General features: G+C 41.8%; 1 protein-coding gene across 1 annotated transcript; it reads right to left on the reverse strand.

Annotated features, from left to right (window-relative positions):
• Nucleotides 1-16636, reverse strand: LOC113033562 (glycerol-3-phosphate acyltransferase 4). Its single transcript, XM_026187501.1, has 13 exons — nt 16441-16636; nt 15001-15654; nt 12684-12753; nt 12293-12593; nt 10930-11004; nt 10753-10842; nt 3957-4050; nt 3708-3823; nt 3441-3496; nt 3264-3349; nt 3043-3171; nt 2157-2236; nt 1-451 (listed from the first exon to the last, which is right to left on the reverse strand). Exons 2-13 carry the CDS (start codon nt 15166-15168, stop codon nt 343-345), a joined length of 1374 nt encoding a protein of 457 aa, XP_026043286.1. The 5' UTR covers nt 15169-15654; nt 16441-16636; the 3' UTR covers nt 1-342.
• Nucleotides 16637-17577: the final 941 nt, after the last annotated feature.

The raw sequence follows: 17577 nt of genomic DNA on the forward strand, positions 1-17577 counted from the left end.
AATATAAAACGATTAAGTGAAAAAGAAAAAAACAAACAAAAATAAACACTTTTCCTTAAAAGACTGCCACCAAGGAAGACTCTCCTTTGCTCCGTTTCTAATGCAAGCGAGGCTTCGGTCAAGCTATTCCAACACAGGGCAGCAGACTCAGAATGACCTGTAACAGCGAAGCCAACTTAACATGCCAGGCTGAGGCAGTGACCGAGGAAGCCAAATGGAGTACTTTTGACATCAGGGACAGAATTTTCCAGTCCAGGGGCTCCGACAGAAAAGGACCGCTGCTGATCGCCTAATCAGTAAGAGGTGCCCAGCTTTGAGCCAGTCCATCTCCATAAAGGTCCTTCAGGAGCGGCTGCGGTCCTCCTGGGTGCCAACCAGCATTTTACTGTACAACTTCTGCTGCTCTTCTTTAAAGGTATCTTTAACCTTTGCCCTTTTCAGTCCTCCATCCCTATAAAAGAGCCTGAATTAGTAACAATGTAGCCACACATGTTCTACTGATTAGTTTCTATCCAAGCAATTAAAATGTAAAAAACTTAAACTTTATCGTAAATGGCAATACTGTAATAAATTCTTATTCTTTAAAAAAAATGGCAACCAAATGGTATAAGGAAGCAAATATTCAACTATGAAAACTGAATTAAATATAATAATGTCTCCATGTAATTGGTAAGAATAATTGAATAATTAAATTATAGGTTGATTGGCCTTGTAGATCCAATCAGCTTCATAAGTCTAGACGCAGAAATAGCTAATGATGTCAAACTGTTCTTCATTTCCCAGAAATCAAACATTTTTGGCATCACTGAGAGTAACAACAGTCCAAATTCTTGCAGCGCCAATAAAATGATGAGTGTGGGAGTTCACCCTGGTGTTACAAAAAAGTTCAACATCCATGAAAAAGTTGTTTAACAGAGTAAGACGTTAGCTAACTATACTCTCCATCAAAAAATTATAAATCATGTTCTGAAAGTTAAGAAAGAAAGAAAGAAAGAAAGAAAGAAAGAAAGAAAGAAAGAAAGAAAGAAAGAAAGAAAGAAAGAAAGAAAGAGACAGATCTGTTGTCACTCTGGACAAAACAAAACAGTAGCAATGTTTGTCTGCATGCTCAATCATCCAAGTAAGGAAATCCCCCAAAGTTGATTTTGTTCTGAGTGACGAAATGTTTCTCCCAATGAAAACACCATGTCCAGATGAACAGAATCAACTTTTTGGGAGTAGCGATGTTTGTAGTGTTACTGAAGTTTGGCTAGCTGGCAATGGCGTGCTACCTGGTGGCTACCTACAGAGCTATGGTTAGAGTAATATAAACTTAATAAATGTTAATGTGAGGGTCTCTTAACTAAACTTTAGTTAAGAGAACATTTCAGATAATCCATCTAACGGAAAAATTTCTGATTCTAGGCTTCAGGTCCCCACTGAAATCTTAGTCAGCCTGAGAGTGATTCTTTTCTGATGCGTTAAAATATTTGGTGTCTGGCAAGCCGTGAGCCCATGGGCTGTAGATACAGTAGATACAAACTGAGCTTAAAGGCGTGCTGCACATAACCAGTGCTAATAAAAAGCCAGACAAATTGACAACGACCATGGATTATTCTTAGGGGCTTGTTTATGTTAACTAAAAAAAAAAGTATCCCAGTACATTAAAAAGACAAGAGTCTAAACAAACGCCACAGGAGGACAAGGAAGCAGGAGGGACATCATCATGTAACAAGCAGATAAACTGTAATTCAGATGGCACCCTACAACGCTGTAGTAACTAAAGGAAATTTCAGTAGTTCATAGCTCATAAAAAGAAAGGAAAGCAGTGTTATTAGGTTGCATCAATTTGCTCAATGCATTTCATGGAAACTAATGGATGCAGTTGAAACAGTAAAGAAAATCCAGTATATTTTTAGACATCTAAAATGATCTGTGTGGGACTATAGTACATGTAACATAATTATGGATGGATTTGGTTAACAGCTCCAACAAGCTGGAGCAATGATTGTGTATGTGACTGACAGAAAAAAACCTTTTATTTTGTAAGGTTTTGCTATTGCTTTTGGTTACACTTGTGCTTTTCTATGATCCAGTGTCTGGTATGAATAGTCACACGTTTTTCTGCCTTGTCCTTCATTGAATGTGTATGTGAAAATGAAAGAGTGTTATCTTACCATAAGAGATCGACAAGTCCTCCTTGCCTGGCTATGGCTGCTTTAACACGATTTGCGAACTGTACTGCATCCTCTCCCTCCTGTTGGGAGGACAAACATGAATACAGTTCTGGTAAGCAAGCGGTCATAAACAATGAACAGCTTTTCTCCTAAAATCTTATCATTTTGTCATACTGAAGGAGATCTGGGTGGCAGCATCTGTAGCAATGCCATGCAGCACATGCTCATGCAATATGCACTAATGCACCACATACCATGGAGGATGCTGGTTTTTGAGTTGTGTGCTGATGGTTGCTCTTTTTAGCTCTTTAAGACTATGTATATGATGAATGAATGAATAGATTTTGATTGGTCAGGTCACCGGACAGATTTATGTTACATTTCAGTCGATCTTAAATAAGAGAGTTAGCAACATTTCTGAATCTTGTTTTAATTCTCAAAGACTTTGCTTCTCTGAGATGATCTTTGCATAATCAATAATGTTAATGACCTGTTGCCAGTTAAGATAATTAATGCTGAGATGTTTCACTAAGTGCTTTATTCCCCTCATGTGTTTTGTTGCCCTTGTCTAAAATAGTATAAAGCCTTGAAAATGTATACCATCAAAAGTTTGGTATTATTCTCATTGTAGGAATTTGTAAACAGGGCGACAAAACAATACAGAGGGTCTACAGCTGAAACGCATATTCTGTTATTGTGACTGCAGGTCCTGCTGGTCAAATTTTGAGGATGGCTGGTCAAAATAAAATGTAATAAATCAAGATAAAAAAAATCCATTACAAGTATATGGATTTTAAACAACGTGCTCTCAATATATAAAAACAAAACAACAAAAAAAAGAAACACAAAGCTTCTCTTTGTTGAGATGCCTCGAGTTGAGTCTCACCTCTCTAGACATGGGAGGAAGGTACCACACGCTGCAGACGATGGCCCAGCTGCTCATCATACGCAAAAGGTAGTTGACCATCCCGAACTTGCTGCTATTCCAGAAAGCATCTCCAAAGCGGGGATCATACTACGAGGTTCAGGCACACACCAAAATGATTAATCAGTACATGTGTTACTGTGGACAAGACTGTAGTTAAAAACTAGAACAAAAACTGTTACCTTAATAGCCACAGGGTAGACTGTGGCACCAATTTCAAAACTGCCCTTCTTAAACATCATAACCGATGTGTTGTTAATGCAGGTACCTTGAAATAAGAATTCATAAAACACAAGGTTTATGTAAGATAAAATGAAACTTGCAGTTAGATAACTATATGATTTTCTATATGAGCTCACCTTCTGGGAAAATGAGGATAGGCAGTTTAGATTTATCTTCTACATGGTCGCTCAATCTGTAGTGAAAGAAGTATGCAGGTTAATGCAAAAGATTTCTAAAGAGATCACTTTTTAAAGACTATTAAACCAAAAATTTGAGTAGACTTATTCCAATTTGAAGTTTTACTTTGAATGATCCAAAAACAACCCATGGAATAATTTCTAAAAAGGTAAAACGTCATAAAAACGTACAAAAAAAATATCTTTAAACACAGACTGTAATTCTACCTTTTGGCCACAAGATGTCTGTCTTTTACTTCTGAGCGTTCAAACCAAATGTGTGGACAAGCTTTGACCATGGATCTCTGAATGACCCCCATCAAGCCGCCATGGATTTGTCCAACCTAACAACACAAACACAAAGATAGCAACAGATCTATTTCTGGGAGAGTTTCCACTCCAACAAATACCTGCAGTAGAAGAAGTGACCAACGTAAATGTTTTGTTCTTTTCTACATTTTGTGCCAGTATAGTTACCATAGCATAACAGCCATCGCTTGCCAGGATGATGACATCAATTGGTGAAGTGTGGTTAGCGACACAGATGCCTCCATTTTTGGGTTTATTCTCACTAGAAAAGGGGGAAACAACAATTAAATTATGATGGGACTTAATAAAGATTATGAAGTGTGGGGGGTAAGCAACTGTTAAAATCAAATGCAAAACCATGCTTAATAGAAATTTTGGTATGATTTGGTGCAGTGCCTCCCACCCTCTTCTCTGGTGAAAACAAAGCAACCCATGCTGTCCATGTTGAAATGTGCGACCCCCTGAGTATGGAGGATCTGACAGCTAAGACTACATTCCACAGATAGAGTTTCCATCTTAAATAGGGAGAGAACATTGCTTACTGTATCACTTGAGTATTTTTAGAACCAGACTGGGGAGGAGTACATGTTACAACAGGCTAGGCCCAACAGACTCAAAGTTACAGCTCTGGCTTACCTACAAGTGCACCTAATGTGCATCAGTCCAATCAACAAATGTCAAACAAGTACTGACTCGACTTCTACTCGTATCTCTCAGTCTCAACAGAATCTGAATTTATATTCTCATTTCAACAACAAACCACCATTGTTCTGCAGGTGAAAGCATATCAGGTCACATTTCCTTTCAGAAACGTAACAAATATCACTAAAAATGTCAGCTGATTATTTCAAATTCCTTCAAGCCTCCAATACACTTGGCACTGCCAAGAAAACACCAGCTGCTAGAGAGTGCACAATGTGAGTAATAACTTCCTCTTCCACATCGGTTGCATGTGCAACCCTTTTGATCAAAGTCCTCTGTCACGTTTTATGTTCCTCCAACGTTCTTGCGAAAAAAATATATATATTTAAATTATTTCTTGCATCACTTAATAAATCTCTCAAACCCAAATCTAATTGAATCAGTAATGGTTCATGAAACACATTCCTTGGCTCCAAGCATGTCATATGTAAAAACTTGGAAAGTTTGGTTGAGCTCACAATGGTTGTGTGAGCATCTGTTGCTGACTTCTGTACTTCATCTTGCATCAGAATAACTGCTGTGGTGAAAATTAATTCAGAAAGTCTTGAGTCTAGCTACAGACACCCTTCCTTTCATGCTCACACACTATATGCACAGATTTCCATTGTTAACACCATGGCTTCTGCTCTCTGAACATAAGTCATCTGTCATCATGTAATCTGGCACCTTTCCCCTCAGGACAAGATGTCAACTGAGCCTTATGTTTCTGAAAGGCAAAATGATGGGACCATGTGAACAAGCGGTGCAGCCGCTGCATGGTTGGGATTATTGCATCCTTCTAGATTTATGATAACTTCAAACCAAAGCTTAAATCTTGACATCCTCATTGCCCAAAGTAGGGCTGGGCCATATCATACCGTTCACGGTAATACCGGTATAATGTTGGGCAACGATAACAAAATGAAATATCGCAATAGAATATGGGTAAAACGCATGCGCAGTGCCTTTGTTTTCATACGAAAATGGCGGAAAAAGCATGGCGGTGACAGAGAATGAGAAGGGCGAAAGTGGAATGAATGAAACGGATGAACCAGAATTAGTTTGTCAAAATGCTGCAACTTCAGTGGTGTGGAACTGGTTTAGCTTTCGTCCGTCAGATACACATCAAAAAACTATTTTTGGTAGCGCATGCTAGTGGGCCGTCGTTATTACCAAGTTATATTTTGGAAAATACAGCACACTTAAAATCAATCTTTTGATTTTTCTGAAAATCGACAGTGCCCCTTATAATCCCGTGTGCCTTATATATGAATTCTGGTTGTGTTTACTGACCTCGAAACGATTTTATGTATTATACACGGCGTTCGAAAATCAGTCAAATGTTTTACTACGACTTTGCTAAGCTACGAACCCGCACCGCTTGATGGATTGTCGGAGCATTACGGCTGTCGTACGCAGGAGCCTCGTGGAGTGATATGTACTGTGCTTCAACATAATATTACCATATTGTGTGTGTATAACCTCTTTTTAAGTTTTGTAGATATTATACATGGTTATGCTGAGGATATGTCGGCCAATTTCCACTGGAAATGCATTTTGGTTAAACTGTCAGCAAGGAATTTGCATTTGCACAGTTACATTTTTATATAACTTTTAATGCACACTAAAAAAATTAAAAAAAAAAAAACAGCTGCTTGTTTAAGTGAAAATACATTGATGTTTTTTTTGTTTTGCACTAATAAAGTTGTAAAGTGTTTTGTCTAGTGTCAATTATATCATCTTATATATAATTATCGCAAATTTTCAAATGTATATCGTGATAAATACTTTTGGTCATATCGTCCTGCTCTAGCCCAAAGTGTCATAGGCTACGTTCACACTGCAGGTCTTAATGCTCAATTCCGATTTTTTGATCAAATCCGATTTTTCTGTCTGGTTGTTCACACTACAAATAAAATGTGACCGCAAAACCGCTCTAGTGTGAACGGTTCACGGCCCTCAGAGTGGCCCGCACGCGCAAAAGAAGACATCACACACAACGCACTCCGTTTACGGTAGTAAAAATGGCAGCTACAGAGCTAGCAGGTGTTGTTGCAGCAGTCTATTAATTTCTGCACAGTCGTAACTGACAGAATTTTGACAAATTAGAGGAAGAAGGACACTGAGAAAAAAGATAGCCTGTGCTTTAACAATGGCCTTGTTTGGAGCAGTGGCTGCTACCTCCGTGCAGAGGTATATATGGACACGGAGTCGTTTAGCTTGAATAGAATTGTCTCCCCATATGCTAATCAACTCCAAAACCTCAGTTTTTGTCCATTGACTCGCTCCGTCTCCAGTTTCCGCCGCCATGCTTTCTCATTTGTCTTCTCTGGCACTGATAATTGGCTTCTGTCTTGTGTCAGTGACATAAAAGACTGATTTAATGCAACATGACCATTCAAACAGCAGTCACTTTCTAAAACATTAGATATCTATTGGATTCAGTACCACATACGAAAGTGACCCAGATCGGATTTGAAAATATCGGATTTGTGCCGTTCACACTGTCATACCATGATCGGATATGGGTCGCATAGGGTCAAAAAAGTCGTATTTGATGCGCTTTCGCCTGCAGTGTTACGTAGCCTAAAGTAACCCCAAAACGCATTAAATCTATCCATCCATCTTCATCCGCTTTGTCCGGGGCCGGGTCGCGGGGGCAGCAGCCTAAGCAAAGAGGCCCAGACCTCCCTCTCCCCAGCCACCTCCTCCAGCTTATCCGGGGGAATACCAAGGCGTTCCCAGGCCAGCCGAGAGATATAATCTCTCCAGCGTGTCCTGGGTCTGCCCCGGGGCCACCTCCCGGTGGGACATGCCTGGAACACCTCACCCAGGAGGCGCCCAGGGGGCATCCTTGTCAGATGCCCGAACCACCTCAGCTAGCTCCTTTCGATGTGGAGCAGCAGCTGCTCTACTCTGAGCCCCTACCGGATGGCCGAACTTCTCACCCTATCTCTAAGGGAGAGGCCAGCCACCCTTCGGAGGAAGCTCATTTCTGCCGCTTGTATCCGCGATCTCGTTCTTTCGGTCACTACCCACAGCTCGTGGCCATAGGTGAAGGTAGGGACGTAGATCGACCGGTAAATTGACAGCTTCGCTTTTACACTCAGCTCCCTCTTCACCACGACGGACCGGTGCAGCGTCCGCATTACTGCAGCTGCAGCCCCAATCCGTCTGTCGATCTCCGGCTCCCTTCTCCCATCACTCGCGAACAAGACCCCGAGATACTTGAACTCCTCCACTTGGGGCAAGAACTCATCCCGGACCCGGAGTGGGCACTCCACCCTTTTCCGGCTGAGAACCATGGCCTCAGATTTGGAGGTGCTGATCCTCATTCCCGCTGCTTCACACTCGGTGCGAACCGTTCCAGTGCGAGCTGGAGGCCCTCACCCGATGAAGCCAACAGAACCACATCATCTGCAAAAATCAGAGATGAGATTCTGAGGCCACCAAAGCGAAAGCCCTCCGCCACTTGGCTGCGCCTAGAAATCCTGTCCATAAAAATTATGAACAGAACCGGAGACAAAGGGCTAGGGATGGATATTGATAAGATTTTAACGATTCCGATTCCATTTTCGATTCTGTTTAACGATTCGATTCTTTATCGATTCTCTTATCGATTCTTTTTTTTTTTTAAGAAAAGGAGAACACTAAGGTCGATTAGCTCAGAGCTTTGTTTTATATCTTCTCTTTGAACAAGATAGAAATTTAGGAGTAACATGGCCTTACAAACCCAACAGTGAGATCTTGAGAGATCCAGCCTACGGCTCTTCAATGGGGTGTCACAGGGTCCCCAGGAAAAAAAAAATTGTAAATGTAAAATAATAAAATAAATATTCTTGTGAGACATATCACATACTGACGGGGTCGGGTTATGTTAAAAAGTATAAATTGTTATACTTTGTTCATTGGTTCAAAGGTACCCCACACTTCTTTTTTTGTTTGCTTGTTTGTTCTGGTGTATTTTTCATTTGAACTGTTACTCTGCCAGAGTACTCATATTTACAAGATGGCATTGAACGCCCCATTGGTGTATCAGGAAAACTATTTTGTACGTATGTTCCTTGAAGGGGATTGAAGTCGTTCTTTTTTCCACCGCAGCGAAGGGCTAGGAGTAGGAGAGGAGCTGCTGTATGTTTTTGTTATCGAATCGATCTGATTGTGAAATAAAGCATATGCAGTGAGAAAGCAACTCCAGGAGTCATCCCTGCCTTAAAGCTGCAACATTCTTCTGTAGCAATAACAAAGTATAACATAAATTGTTCTGTGGCAATTACACAAGAATATCCAGTAATGTCCCTGCCTACAATTAAACACATTCACTTACCAAAAATCGGGGGCATCTGCTGTGGCAAATGGGTGCAAGCCTTTGACCACAAACTTAGACACTGCTCGGTGACATTAGTCTATCCTGGCCTGAAAGGAGACGCTACCGGTAGACTGCAGCGAGAACTGCCAGCGAGCGCCAGCCAGACTCTGTCTGTCTCTCTCATCATGGTCACCTACATGTACAGTAATGGCAGGTCTTGTAATAAGGCAGATTGCGCTAACATAATATGCACTGTTAGTTGATTATTTACCTGCCGCATTAACGGGAGAGGACGTGCAAACGTTAGCGCTGCTGCTGGGTTGAGAGTCACGAGTCCGGAGCGGAATTAAAAACGCGTGTCATCGCGTGTTTTGTGAGCAAATGCTTTTGCATATTCGTAGTGTTTCCTCCCTTAAATGAAATATCTACTTTGCAAGTTGCCCTGTTGTCATCGGTTCTCATAAAGTATAATCAAACTTTTGAGCGTTTGAGCCGCTTAGGCGCCATGTTTCCTGCCAGGTAAATGACGCTCCGCAACGTGGTGACGTCATTCGGGGCGACTGGAATCGATAAGGGAATCGTTTGCAAAAATGGCAAACGATTCCAAGGAATTGAAACAGTGGGAACCGGTTCTCAACAAGAACCGGTTTTCGATACCCATCCCTACAAAGGGCAGCCCTGGCGGAGCCCATCACCCACCAGGAACGAGTTCGACTTATTGCCGGCAATGCGAACCAAGCTCTTGCAACGGTTGTATAGGGATCGAATGGCCCGTAGCAATGGGCCAGACACCCCATATTCCCGCAACACCTCCCACAGGACACCCCGAGGGACACGGTCGAATGCCTTCTCCAAGTCCACAAAACACATGTAGACTGGTTGGGCAAACTCCCATGCACCCTCAAGTATCCTGGAGAGGATAAAGAGCTGGTCCAGTGTTCCGCGACCAGGACGAAAACCGCATTGTTCCTCCTGTATCAGAGGTTCGACTAACGGACAAACTCTCCTTTCCAGCACCCTGGCATAGACTTTCCCAGGGAGGCTGAGGAGTGTGATCCCCCTGTAGTTGGAACACACCCTCCGGTCCCCTTTCTTAAAGATGGGGACCACCACCCCGGTCTGCCAGTCCACAGGTACTGCCCCTGATCTCCACGCAACATTGCAGAGGCGTGTCAACCAGGACAGCCCTACAACGTCCAGAGCCTTCAGGAACTCGGGGCGGACCTCATCAACACCAGGGGCTCTGCCACCAAGGAGTTGTTTAACTGCCTCAGTGACCTCGCCCCCGGAAATTGGCGGGTCATTCCCCTCCTCCCCAGACTCTGCTTCCTCCTCGGAAGACGTGTCAGTGGGATTAAGGAGGTCCTCGAAGTATTCCTTCCACCGCCTGACAATTTTCTCAGTCGACGTCAGCATTAAATCTACAGTGGCATTTTTGAAAGTGACTGCTGACATTATGCAATTTTTGGGGGTCTCTTTTTGTTAAACATAGTTTTCCCCTTGACAATGAAAAAGTAAATCGCTCTGAGCGCTATCTAATTGTAATTTGATTTTTTTTTTAGCGAAGTCAATAATCACCAGCAGCACTGTTACACTTTTCGGACAGACTTTTGCACTGTTATAACTTTGGCTTCATGCAATTTCTTATTGAGTGCGAACAGACACATCAATCAATATTTTTAATGAAAACTTATCAGGGTGTATGCCATTAAAGAGCAAGAGTGAAAAAAAATTGGGAAATTAACCACAATGTTGAGAAAGCACAGAGAAACACTGGGGCAGTTGTGTGAAGCAATCAACCAGCAGATGCACCACCCATCATCCTGTCCTCTATGACGGACACTGATCCAAAAAAAAAATGGAAATTATGCAATTAAATGAGCAATGTCAAGTAAACACTTCCAGTGGTTGACAAATGGAATAAAACAGTCACATGACTTGGTGGTTATATGGGAAAACAGTGTAGGTCCTTACCTGTCATGGTAGGTTATAATGGCAGTCAAAGCTCTGACGCATATTCTGTAGCACATCAAATGGACTTTCTCACTCAGAAAATTCTTCATCCTGGAAAGAGTACACAGCAGGATTAACACATCTGCAGGGCTGATCTGATACTTTTGATAGAGTTAAAGTCGTAACCATCAGTTATACCTTCCATTTGGCAGCAGCCCAACAACAGAGGTGAGGAACACAAGCAGACCTACACCAGTGAAGGCAAGAGTGACCCTGATAGAGGGAGACAGGACAATTCAGAGAAGCATATATAAGGAAGCATTACAACAGAACACTGTAGTTGTTTTGGTTTAATTAATTAGTCTTTGTATGGACATTAACATGCAGATATATTACTTAAAAAGCTTTCTTCTGAACCACAAGCTTTCACTTAGAAGAGCTCATGTAAAAAGCAGTAGTGTAAGATTCTTGACATAAACTCAAAGTATCATGCCCTCCTCTACACTCCACTGTCTCAGACAAGACTGCAGAACCTGCAGAAGGACATATTAGGTGACAGTTAAGCTGGCCGACACGTCGACTTAATCTGGATGAACCAATCATCCAGGGCTGGAAAAGGTGCTGATTATATTGTGTGGGGATTAAGAAAAATATAAGAGAGCTAAAGGTTTCACAGTGTCATGAGCAAAGCCAATATTCAATTGGACAAAGGCTGAAAGAGAGAATCTATTAGGCTTGACAGGAGACTAGAAAGGAGGGTGTCTGTGCAGCGGTGGCCTGATTTGTCTCCCCACTGGCGACTGGAAATGAGCCAGCCACACTTAGCACTGAGTCACCATCTCTGTGTCTTTCTAAGATGAGGCTGGTAGAGGATCTCTGTATGTGGCGTCTTTAGTTATGTAACAGCAAGTTCGCATGTCAAGTAACCACACAAAACTGAGTAACCAGTTAGACTTGCATGTGGTTAAAACATAAATGTGAAACTTTAGTAACATTCTCTGGGACAGTTTGTTAAAACTGAAGAACTTAATACAAGAAAAAAGCGTTCTATCATTGCTCAGTTGGGCAGGACTGCTGCATCACACAGTCAAACCACACACCCAAGGGCTGGAATCTAGACGTCCCATAGATGCGAACATGTGCGTTAATGCTGTGACGGCCTAAAGACCTATCGAGGGTGTACCCGACCTTTCTGAAATATCCCTACTGGAAGCATCGATTGTGAGGCTGGTTTGGCCTACAGGTGGTACATTTGCAACTTTTTATTGGACTATTTAGATAGAGTTACATGACAAAAGATACAAACATACATGCTAGGGAAGGAGATTATTAGTATGTTACATACGTAACATATTTCTCATGTCGTTGAGCGTTTGTGACGAGCTAAAATATGGAAAAGTATTCAAACTAAATTTTTATGCTAGCATTAGCATTTGTGACAAGGTTATACCAGTGCCTAGTTGTACAGGAGGGGCTAATGTATTGTGTGTATCCATGTTTTTGGTATTTCAAAAGCAGCAACTGTGCTTTTGCCTGTGACTCTTCAAAGTACAGCTAATACCTGAGAGGCAGCAGGAAACCATAGCGGATCAGCAGGCCCAGCCCCCATAGGACAGTCAGCCTCAGGCTGATATAGTGGAAGTTGTAGTTGCTCCGGGTCAGCAGATTCCAGGACTTCAGCTCCTCAGCAGTAAACCGCTTGGTCACTTCATCATCCATGATGCTTTCCACTCCTCGCCGGGCAAAATAGAAAATGTCAGATAACTCAAACTCAGTGGCTGAGTCCAGGTCTTTATTGCTGCCGCTCCGCCGGATCTCCTTGATCTCCTCCTCCAAGGAGGTTGGCTCCTTGGCAATGATAGCTGGAATAGTTCAGACAGACAGAAAGTCAAAAATATTCACCTCTAAAACAAATACATCTTTTGAACAAATATTTCCAAGAATGATCTTACCATTTGAATAGGGTTTGTACAGGAGGTGATTCTTTTCTTTTGCTCCTCTCTCTATCCTAAGTGTGGCCCACTAGAAAGAAACAAAGAAAGAAATGGATCTACAATTAGAAAGAGACGCAAAAATGTTTGAGAAATTAAAAAAAAAAAAAAAAAAACAGTTCATTCTAGAGAGGTGCACAAATATTCTCCACACCCTGGCCTAAAGGCATCTAAAATGAAAACATGTGCGCACTGGTTATCAGCAGAGTTGTTATTTTAAAGACAGGTTTCAGCCTTGCATTCAATCATCATTGCAACATTACATTACATGAAAGAAAGGTCAAACATCTGGCAGCAGAAGGAATCTTATATGGACAAATGGTCACATTTTTAAGCAAGCCAATATCCGATACTCGTTTCTGCTCAAGAGGCAATATGAATGAACTTTCCCCACAAAAAGAAATATTACATCTATTGTTTTTCCTTTTTGCACAAATGATTAAAAATGGCAAAATTCCCCAGTGTTGTTCAAGTATATCGTGCTTATCTTCAGACACCCAATGTTTGCTTATTCAAAAAAAAAAAAAAGAGGATTTCCATGTGTAGTACTTCTCCAATTTTTCTGACTTATCTGTGCTTGCAGAAACACTAAAATGCAGACTACTCCCTGTTTAACATGTATTATACTGCAATAAATGTCAAAAATATTTCCTATGACGCAAACATCTAGTCATTTACGTATGCTGTGCTAGGTGAGATAAAAAACTAAATGAAGTGCATCAAAGAACGCAGTGTTCTCCCAAGCTGGAAAACAACATGTTTGTTTGTGTGCGTGTGTTTGGGGGGGGATATCAGGAAATGAGTAACCTGGTTGTGCTCGATCAGTTTCACCTGTGCCTACAGCCTGCAGAATTTTGGCAACTTTGAGGGTTTTCTGCATCAATCATAAGAAAATCAACTGACACTGGAACAAAACCGAATGTTTGTAAGTACTCAAACACATTAAGGCATGAAAGTCTGCTAAAACTCAAATTAGTCAAAAGGACTGGTACAAACAAGAACGCTTGGTGGCTGGACATCTCACAAACTTTCAAACGTTTGGCTCTAAATCACAGAAAGCCTAAACACCTTTATTTAGGCTGGATAACCAAGATGTTTTATTACATTTCCTAAAAATAACTTTATTTTACAGCAACAATTAACATTAACTCTAGTAATGAAGGCTCTACACAAGCCATCATTAATCAAATCTGATACAAGCAACACTAGTCAACCAAGGTTTTTCACTTTTTTATTTTGTTCTTTTACAGCTACCTTTAAACTGTGTCGTGACAAGTTGTCTTACCGAGTCATCATATGAAAATGCAGCTGCAGTTGTCAGTGGTGACTGCAGGAGTAAACAGAGAGCGGCTCCTTCTAGTAAAAAGATGAGGACCAAAATAAAGCAGCTGCTTTGCAGCATGTAGCCCCCAAGCTGCATGCGAGCGAAAAGGTCCTAACTGCTACATGCACATATCTTATGAAGTATTGCCATTTATACACTCATTGGTTAACAGTAAAGCAAATTCTTCAGACAAGTAACTGCAAAAACAAAGTATCATTTTAGGTTTTCTGTTAAAACTGTCTATACACAAACATGGCAGGTTTCATGTTTTTATTTCCATCAAACCTAATGAACCAAATCCATGTGCTACATCTTCATTCTCTGCCTTGCACGCTCTCGGTCGTATCTGTTCTGTTCTGGAAATCTCACTGCTGCTCCTTGAATCATGAGCTAAGAACATCTGATTATCTTCCAGTGGTTCATTTATTTCTGGCACAAGTTCTGCTCTCAGAGGTACATGATGGAAAGTAATGACTGCTTTACTAGTGACACAACTGGGCAGAGCAGCTGATGCACTGTGCCATTATTAGGAGTTCAAATGCATTTCTTTAAAGTAACGACAGCAATTCAGTAAGCAGAGACAACACTTACTGACAAGCACTGTTTTCTAAACTTGAATAACAAGGGAAGTGGCTGTGGTGTTGATCTCTATCAGTCAGACAATGCCTACTGGTCAGTCGTTAAAGGCACAGATAAAGCTGGAGACGTGCCAGTGAACAATCGCTGTTTTCTACAACTTATTTCCTTTTTACAACTAAGATAAAATTTTAATGACACATTTGAGGAACAATGCTAGCAACTTTTATGTCCTTGCCATTGTGCTTGGCAGCAGAAGCAATCGTTTTAACGGTCAACTGTACAAAAGCACAAACACACCTTTATCCGCAACATTTATGATTGCCACAGCACATCAGACTGCAATAAACTTTGAGTCACGAGGAAGCACGCTCTTACCTCAAAGACCTTTAAGAGTGTTTTCATGTAAAGACGCCGGATACCAAAGGACACCCCAAAGATGGCAGGCACAATAATGAAGACCAGCAGCAGGGTGAACCACACGGTGAAGGAGATGCCCAGCAGGATACACACCAAGTTATCAAAAGGATTGAAGAAGAGTTCCATCTTTAAAGTTGGATGAGTTCAGTTCAAAAACAGTGTAAAATCCCAGGATTGAGCAGATGTGAGAAGAGGTGCAGGTCTTCACCTCCCGGCCCCAAGTGGCCTTTACCTTTTTGTCAGAAAAAGGTCTTCATCAAGATAACTAGGGGATGGAGCTTCTCCTTGCACTGAAATGCGAATCATTACAAAAACAGGAGACCACCTTGTTGTTGCCCTCTTGGGCAGTGTTAAGTATTTCAGTAGATTCACCTCGAACTGGATTCTGAAACTGAGCTGAGAAGAGTTCCGGGAAAAGGAGGGGAGGGGGGTTACGATTAAGGCAGGTGTGCTAACAAACTGCCTGTCCCTTGTTGCAGATGTTTTCTGCGGTTTGAGAAATGCCTCCCGCTGGCGGAAACAATGTAAACACTGGGACAAAAACAGCTGGGTACAGCAGGTGGTTTTTCTTGTGTGGTGAAGATCCGGGAGCTCGGCAGGAGTCACAAAGGCCTGGAAAGATGTAAACACATGGTCAGGACCAGCTGTGTCTCAGTACTAAAACCTCTTTGGTCGGATTGCTGTCTGTGTAATTTAATAACGCAAGACAGACAACGTGTCCTTGTGTCAGCGCCTGCTCAGTACATATTACATATACCGGTGTACAAACTTAATGCTAACGTGAACATAAATAAACACCACTGGTCTTTATAAGGTTAGCGCCCACCTATTTTCTGCTAAGGAGCAGATAACTTTAAATGTTACGGTTATGGGCTGGGGTGCAACGATAACGTTAGCTTAGAGGCCCTTCTCGTACCAGCTGCTGATGCTGCAGTCGGGCGGCTAACGACAGGCTCCGTCCTCAATTAAAAAAAACAAAACACTTTGGATTAGCGCGGCTCATGCATTATTTAACGGCTATTGACGCTTTCCAGGACAATTTGGCCGCCTCTCAACCCCGAGGAGGCTATTAAAGCGATATAAGCAAGAACTCGGTTGCGAAACTCAAAGACTCCTGAACGCACACTGATGACAAGAAGCCAAGGATAAAGTTAGCTTGTCGCCTCTGAGCTAACAGTGAGGCTCAAATTTGCCTCCTTGTGCGAATTGCCTCGTTTTGCTAACGTTAGCCTGCTTGCGCTCAGCTCAGTCCTCCACGATGCTGTCCGGTAGTTCACGCTCCGCTAAGACAGCCCTTCAGTTACCAGCTTGAATTCGGTACGAGGACTTGGTGTGTTTCCAGTAATTATCCTAACAACAAAACTACACGAGGCTTAAAAGGCTTCACAGTTAACCAACCTTCAGCCACGTTAAGTCCGGCTCCGGTACAGCAGCGCTCCGTCCCCCATCACTTTGTCTTTGTCTTTTGGACTGCAGCCAAACTCCACCCGTCGGACAGCACAAGCGTACAGCTGGCGGCTCGAGGATCACTGAAACGACCAACTCCTGCCGAAACCCCCCCACCCCACCGAGCGGTGCTGACCTCTGGTGGTACATGTACGCTATTACAGTTGAATACTTTATTGGGATTTTATTTTTTCTAACCACTAGTGGCGCTATAGAGCAACTTTGCCACACGCGCTTGTGGTCAGAGGTTTACATCCACTAACCATGGGCAGGAATATCATGATAATTTGGGGCTTTAAAGATTTCTTTAAACCGTTCTTTTTCTCAGGATGGAAGGAGTTATTTTGGATTTTTTTTCCAGTCCAAGCAGGCTCAAAAGTATGCATCCACTTTCTTAAATCCTTTAATACATGGTGTTCAAGGTTCTACAATGTCTTTTAACTTGACAAGTTCACGACCTATTAACTTTAACTGCTAGTTTCTTTTGCTAGCATATGGATGTTTGACAACACTCATTGGACCACCACTCAGAACAACGAGAAAACAAAGGAACTCAGTGAAGACCAAAAAAGGAGAATTGTAGATTTACACAAGTTGTCAAGACCTCCCTGAGCCATTTCTAAACACTGCAAATTCTAAGATCATCAGTTTAACCAGCTGTCCTTAAATAAAAGTTATTCAGATGTCTCACTACTTTTTAAGGTCTAAAAAGAGGTCAAACTATCACCCTTAGATGAGAGTAAATTGTTAGAACAACCCAGGAATCACCAAAGCTCAAGCCTGCCATGAACGGGAAACTGCTGGATGCCAACCAAGAACAAGACAATGACCCAAAACACATCAAACCTGGTTTTGGATTAGATAAAGCAGGCTAACATTAAGTTTCTTGAATGGCCTTCCCAAAGCCCCAAGCTCAGTCCTGTTGAGAATTTCTGCACTATATTTAAAACTGTCATACTGTATTTAAATTTTTTTGACCACAACTAAACAAAATAGGAAATATTAGTACAAACCTGCCATTTGTACTGCATCAGAATGATAGAATTAATACACCTTTTCTAATATTACTCTTCACGTAATAGCAAATTC

The sequence above is a fragment of the Astatotilapia calliptera genome, chromosome 12 (assembly GCF_900246225.1).
Source record: "Astatotilapia calliptera chromosome 12, fAstCal1.2, whole genome shotgun sequence".
In the NCBI taxonomy this organism is placed as follows: domain Eukaryota; kingdom Metazoa; phylum Chordata; class Actinopteri; order Cichliformes; family Cichlidae; genus Astatotilapia; species Astatotilapia calliptera.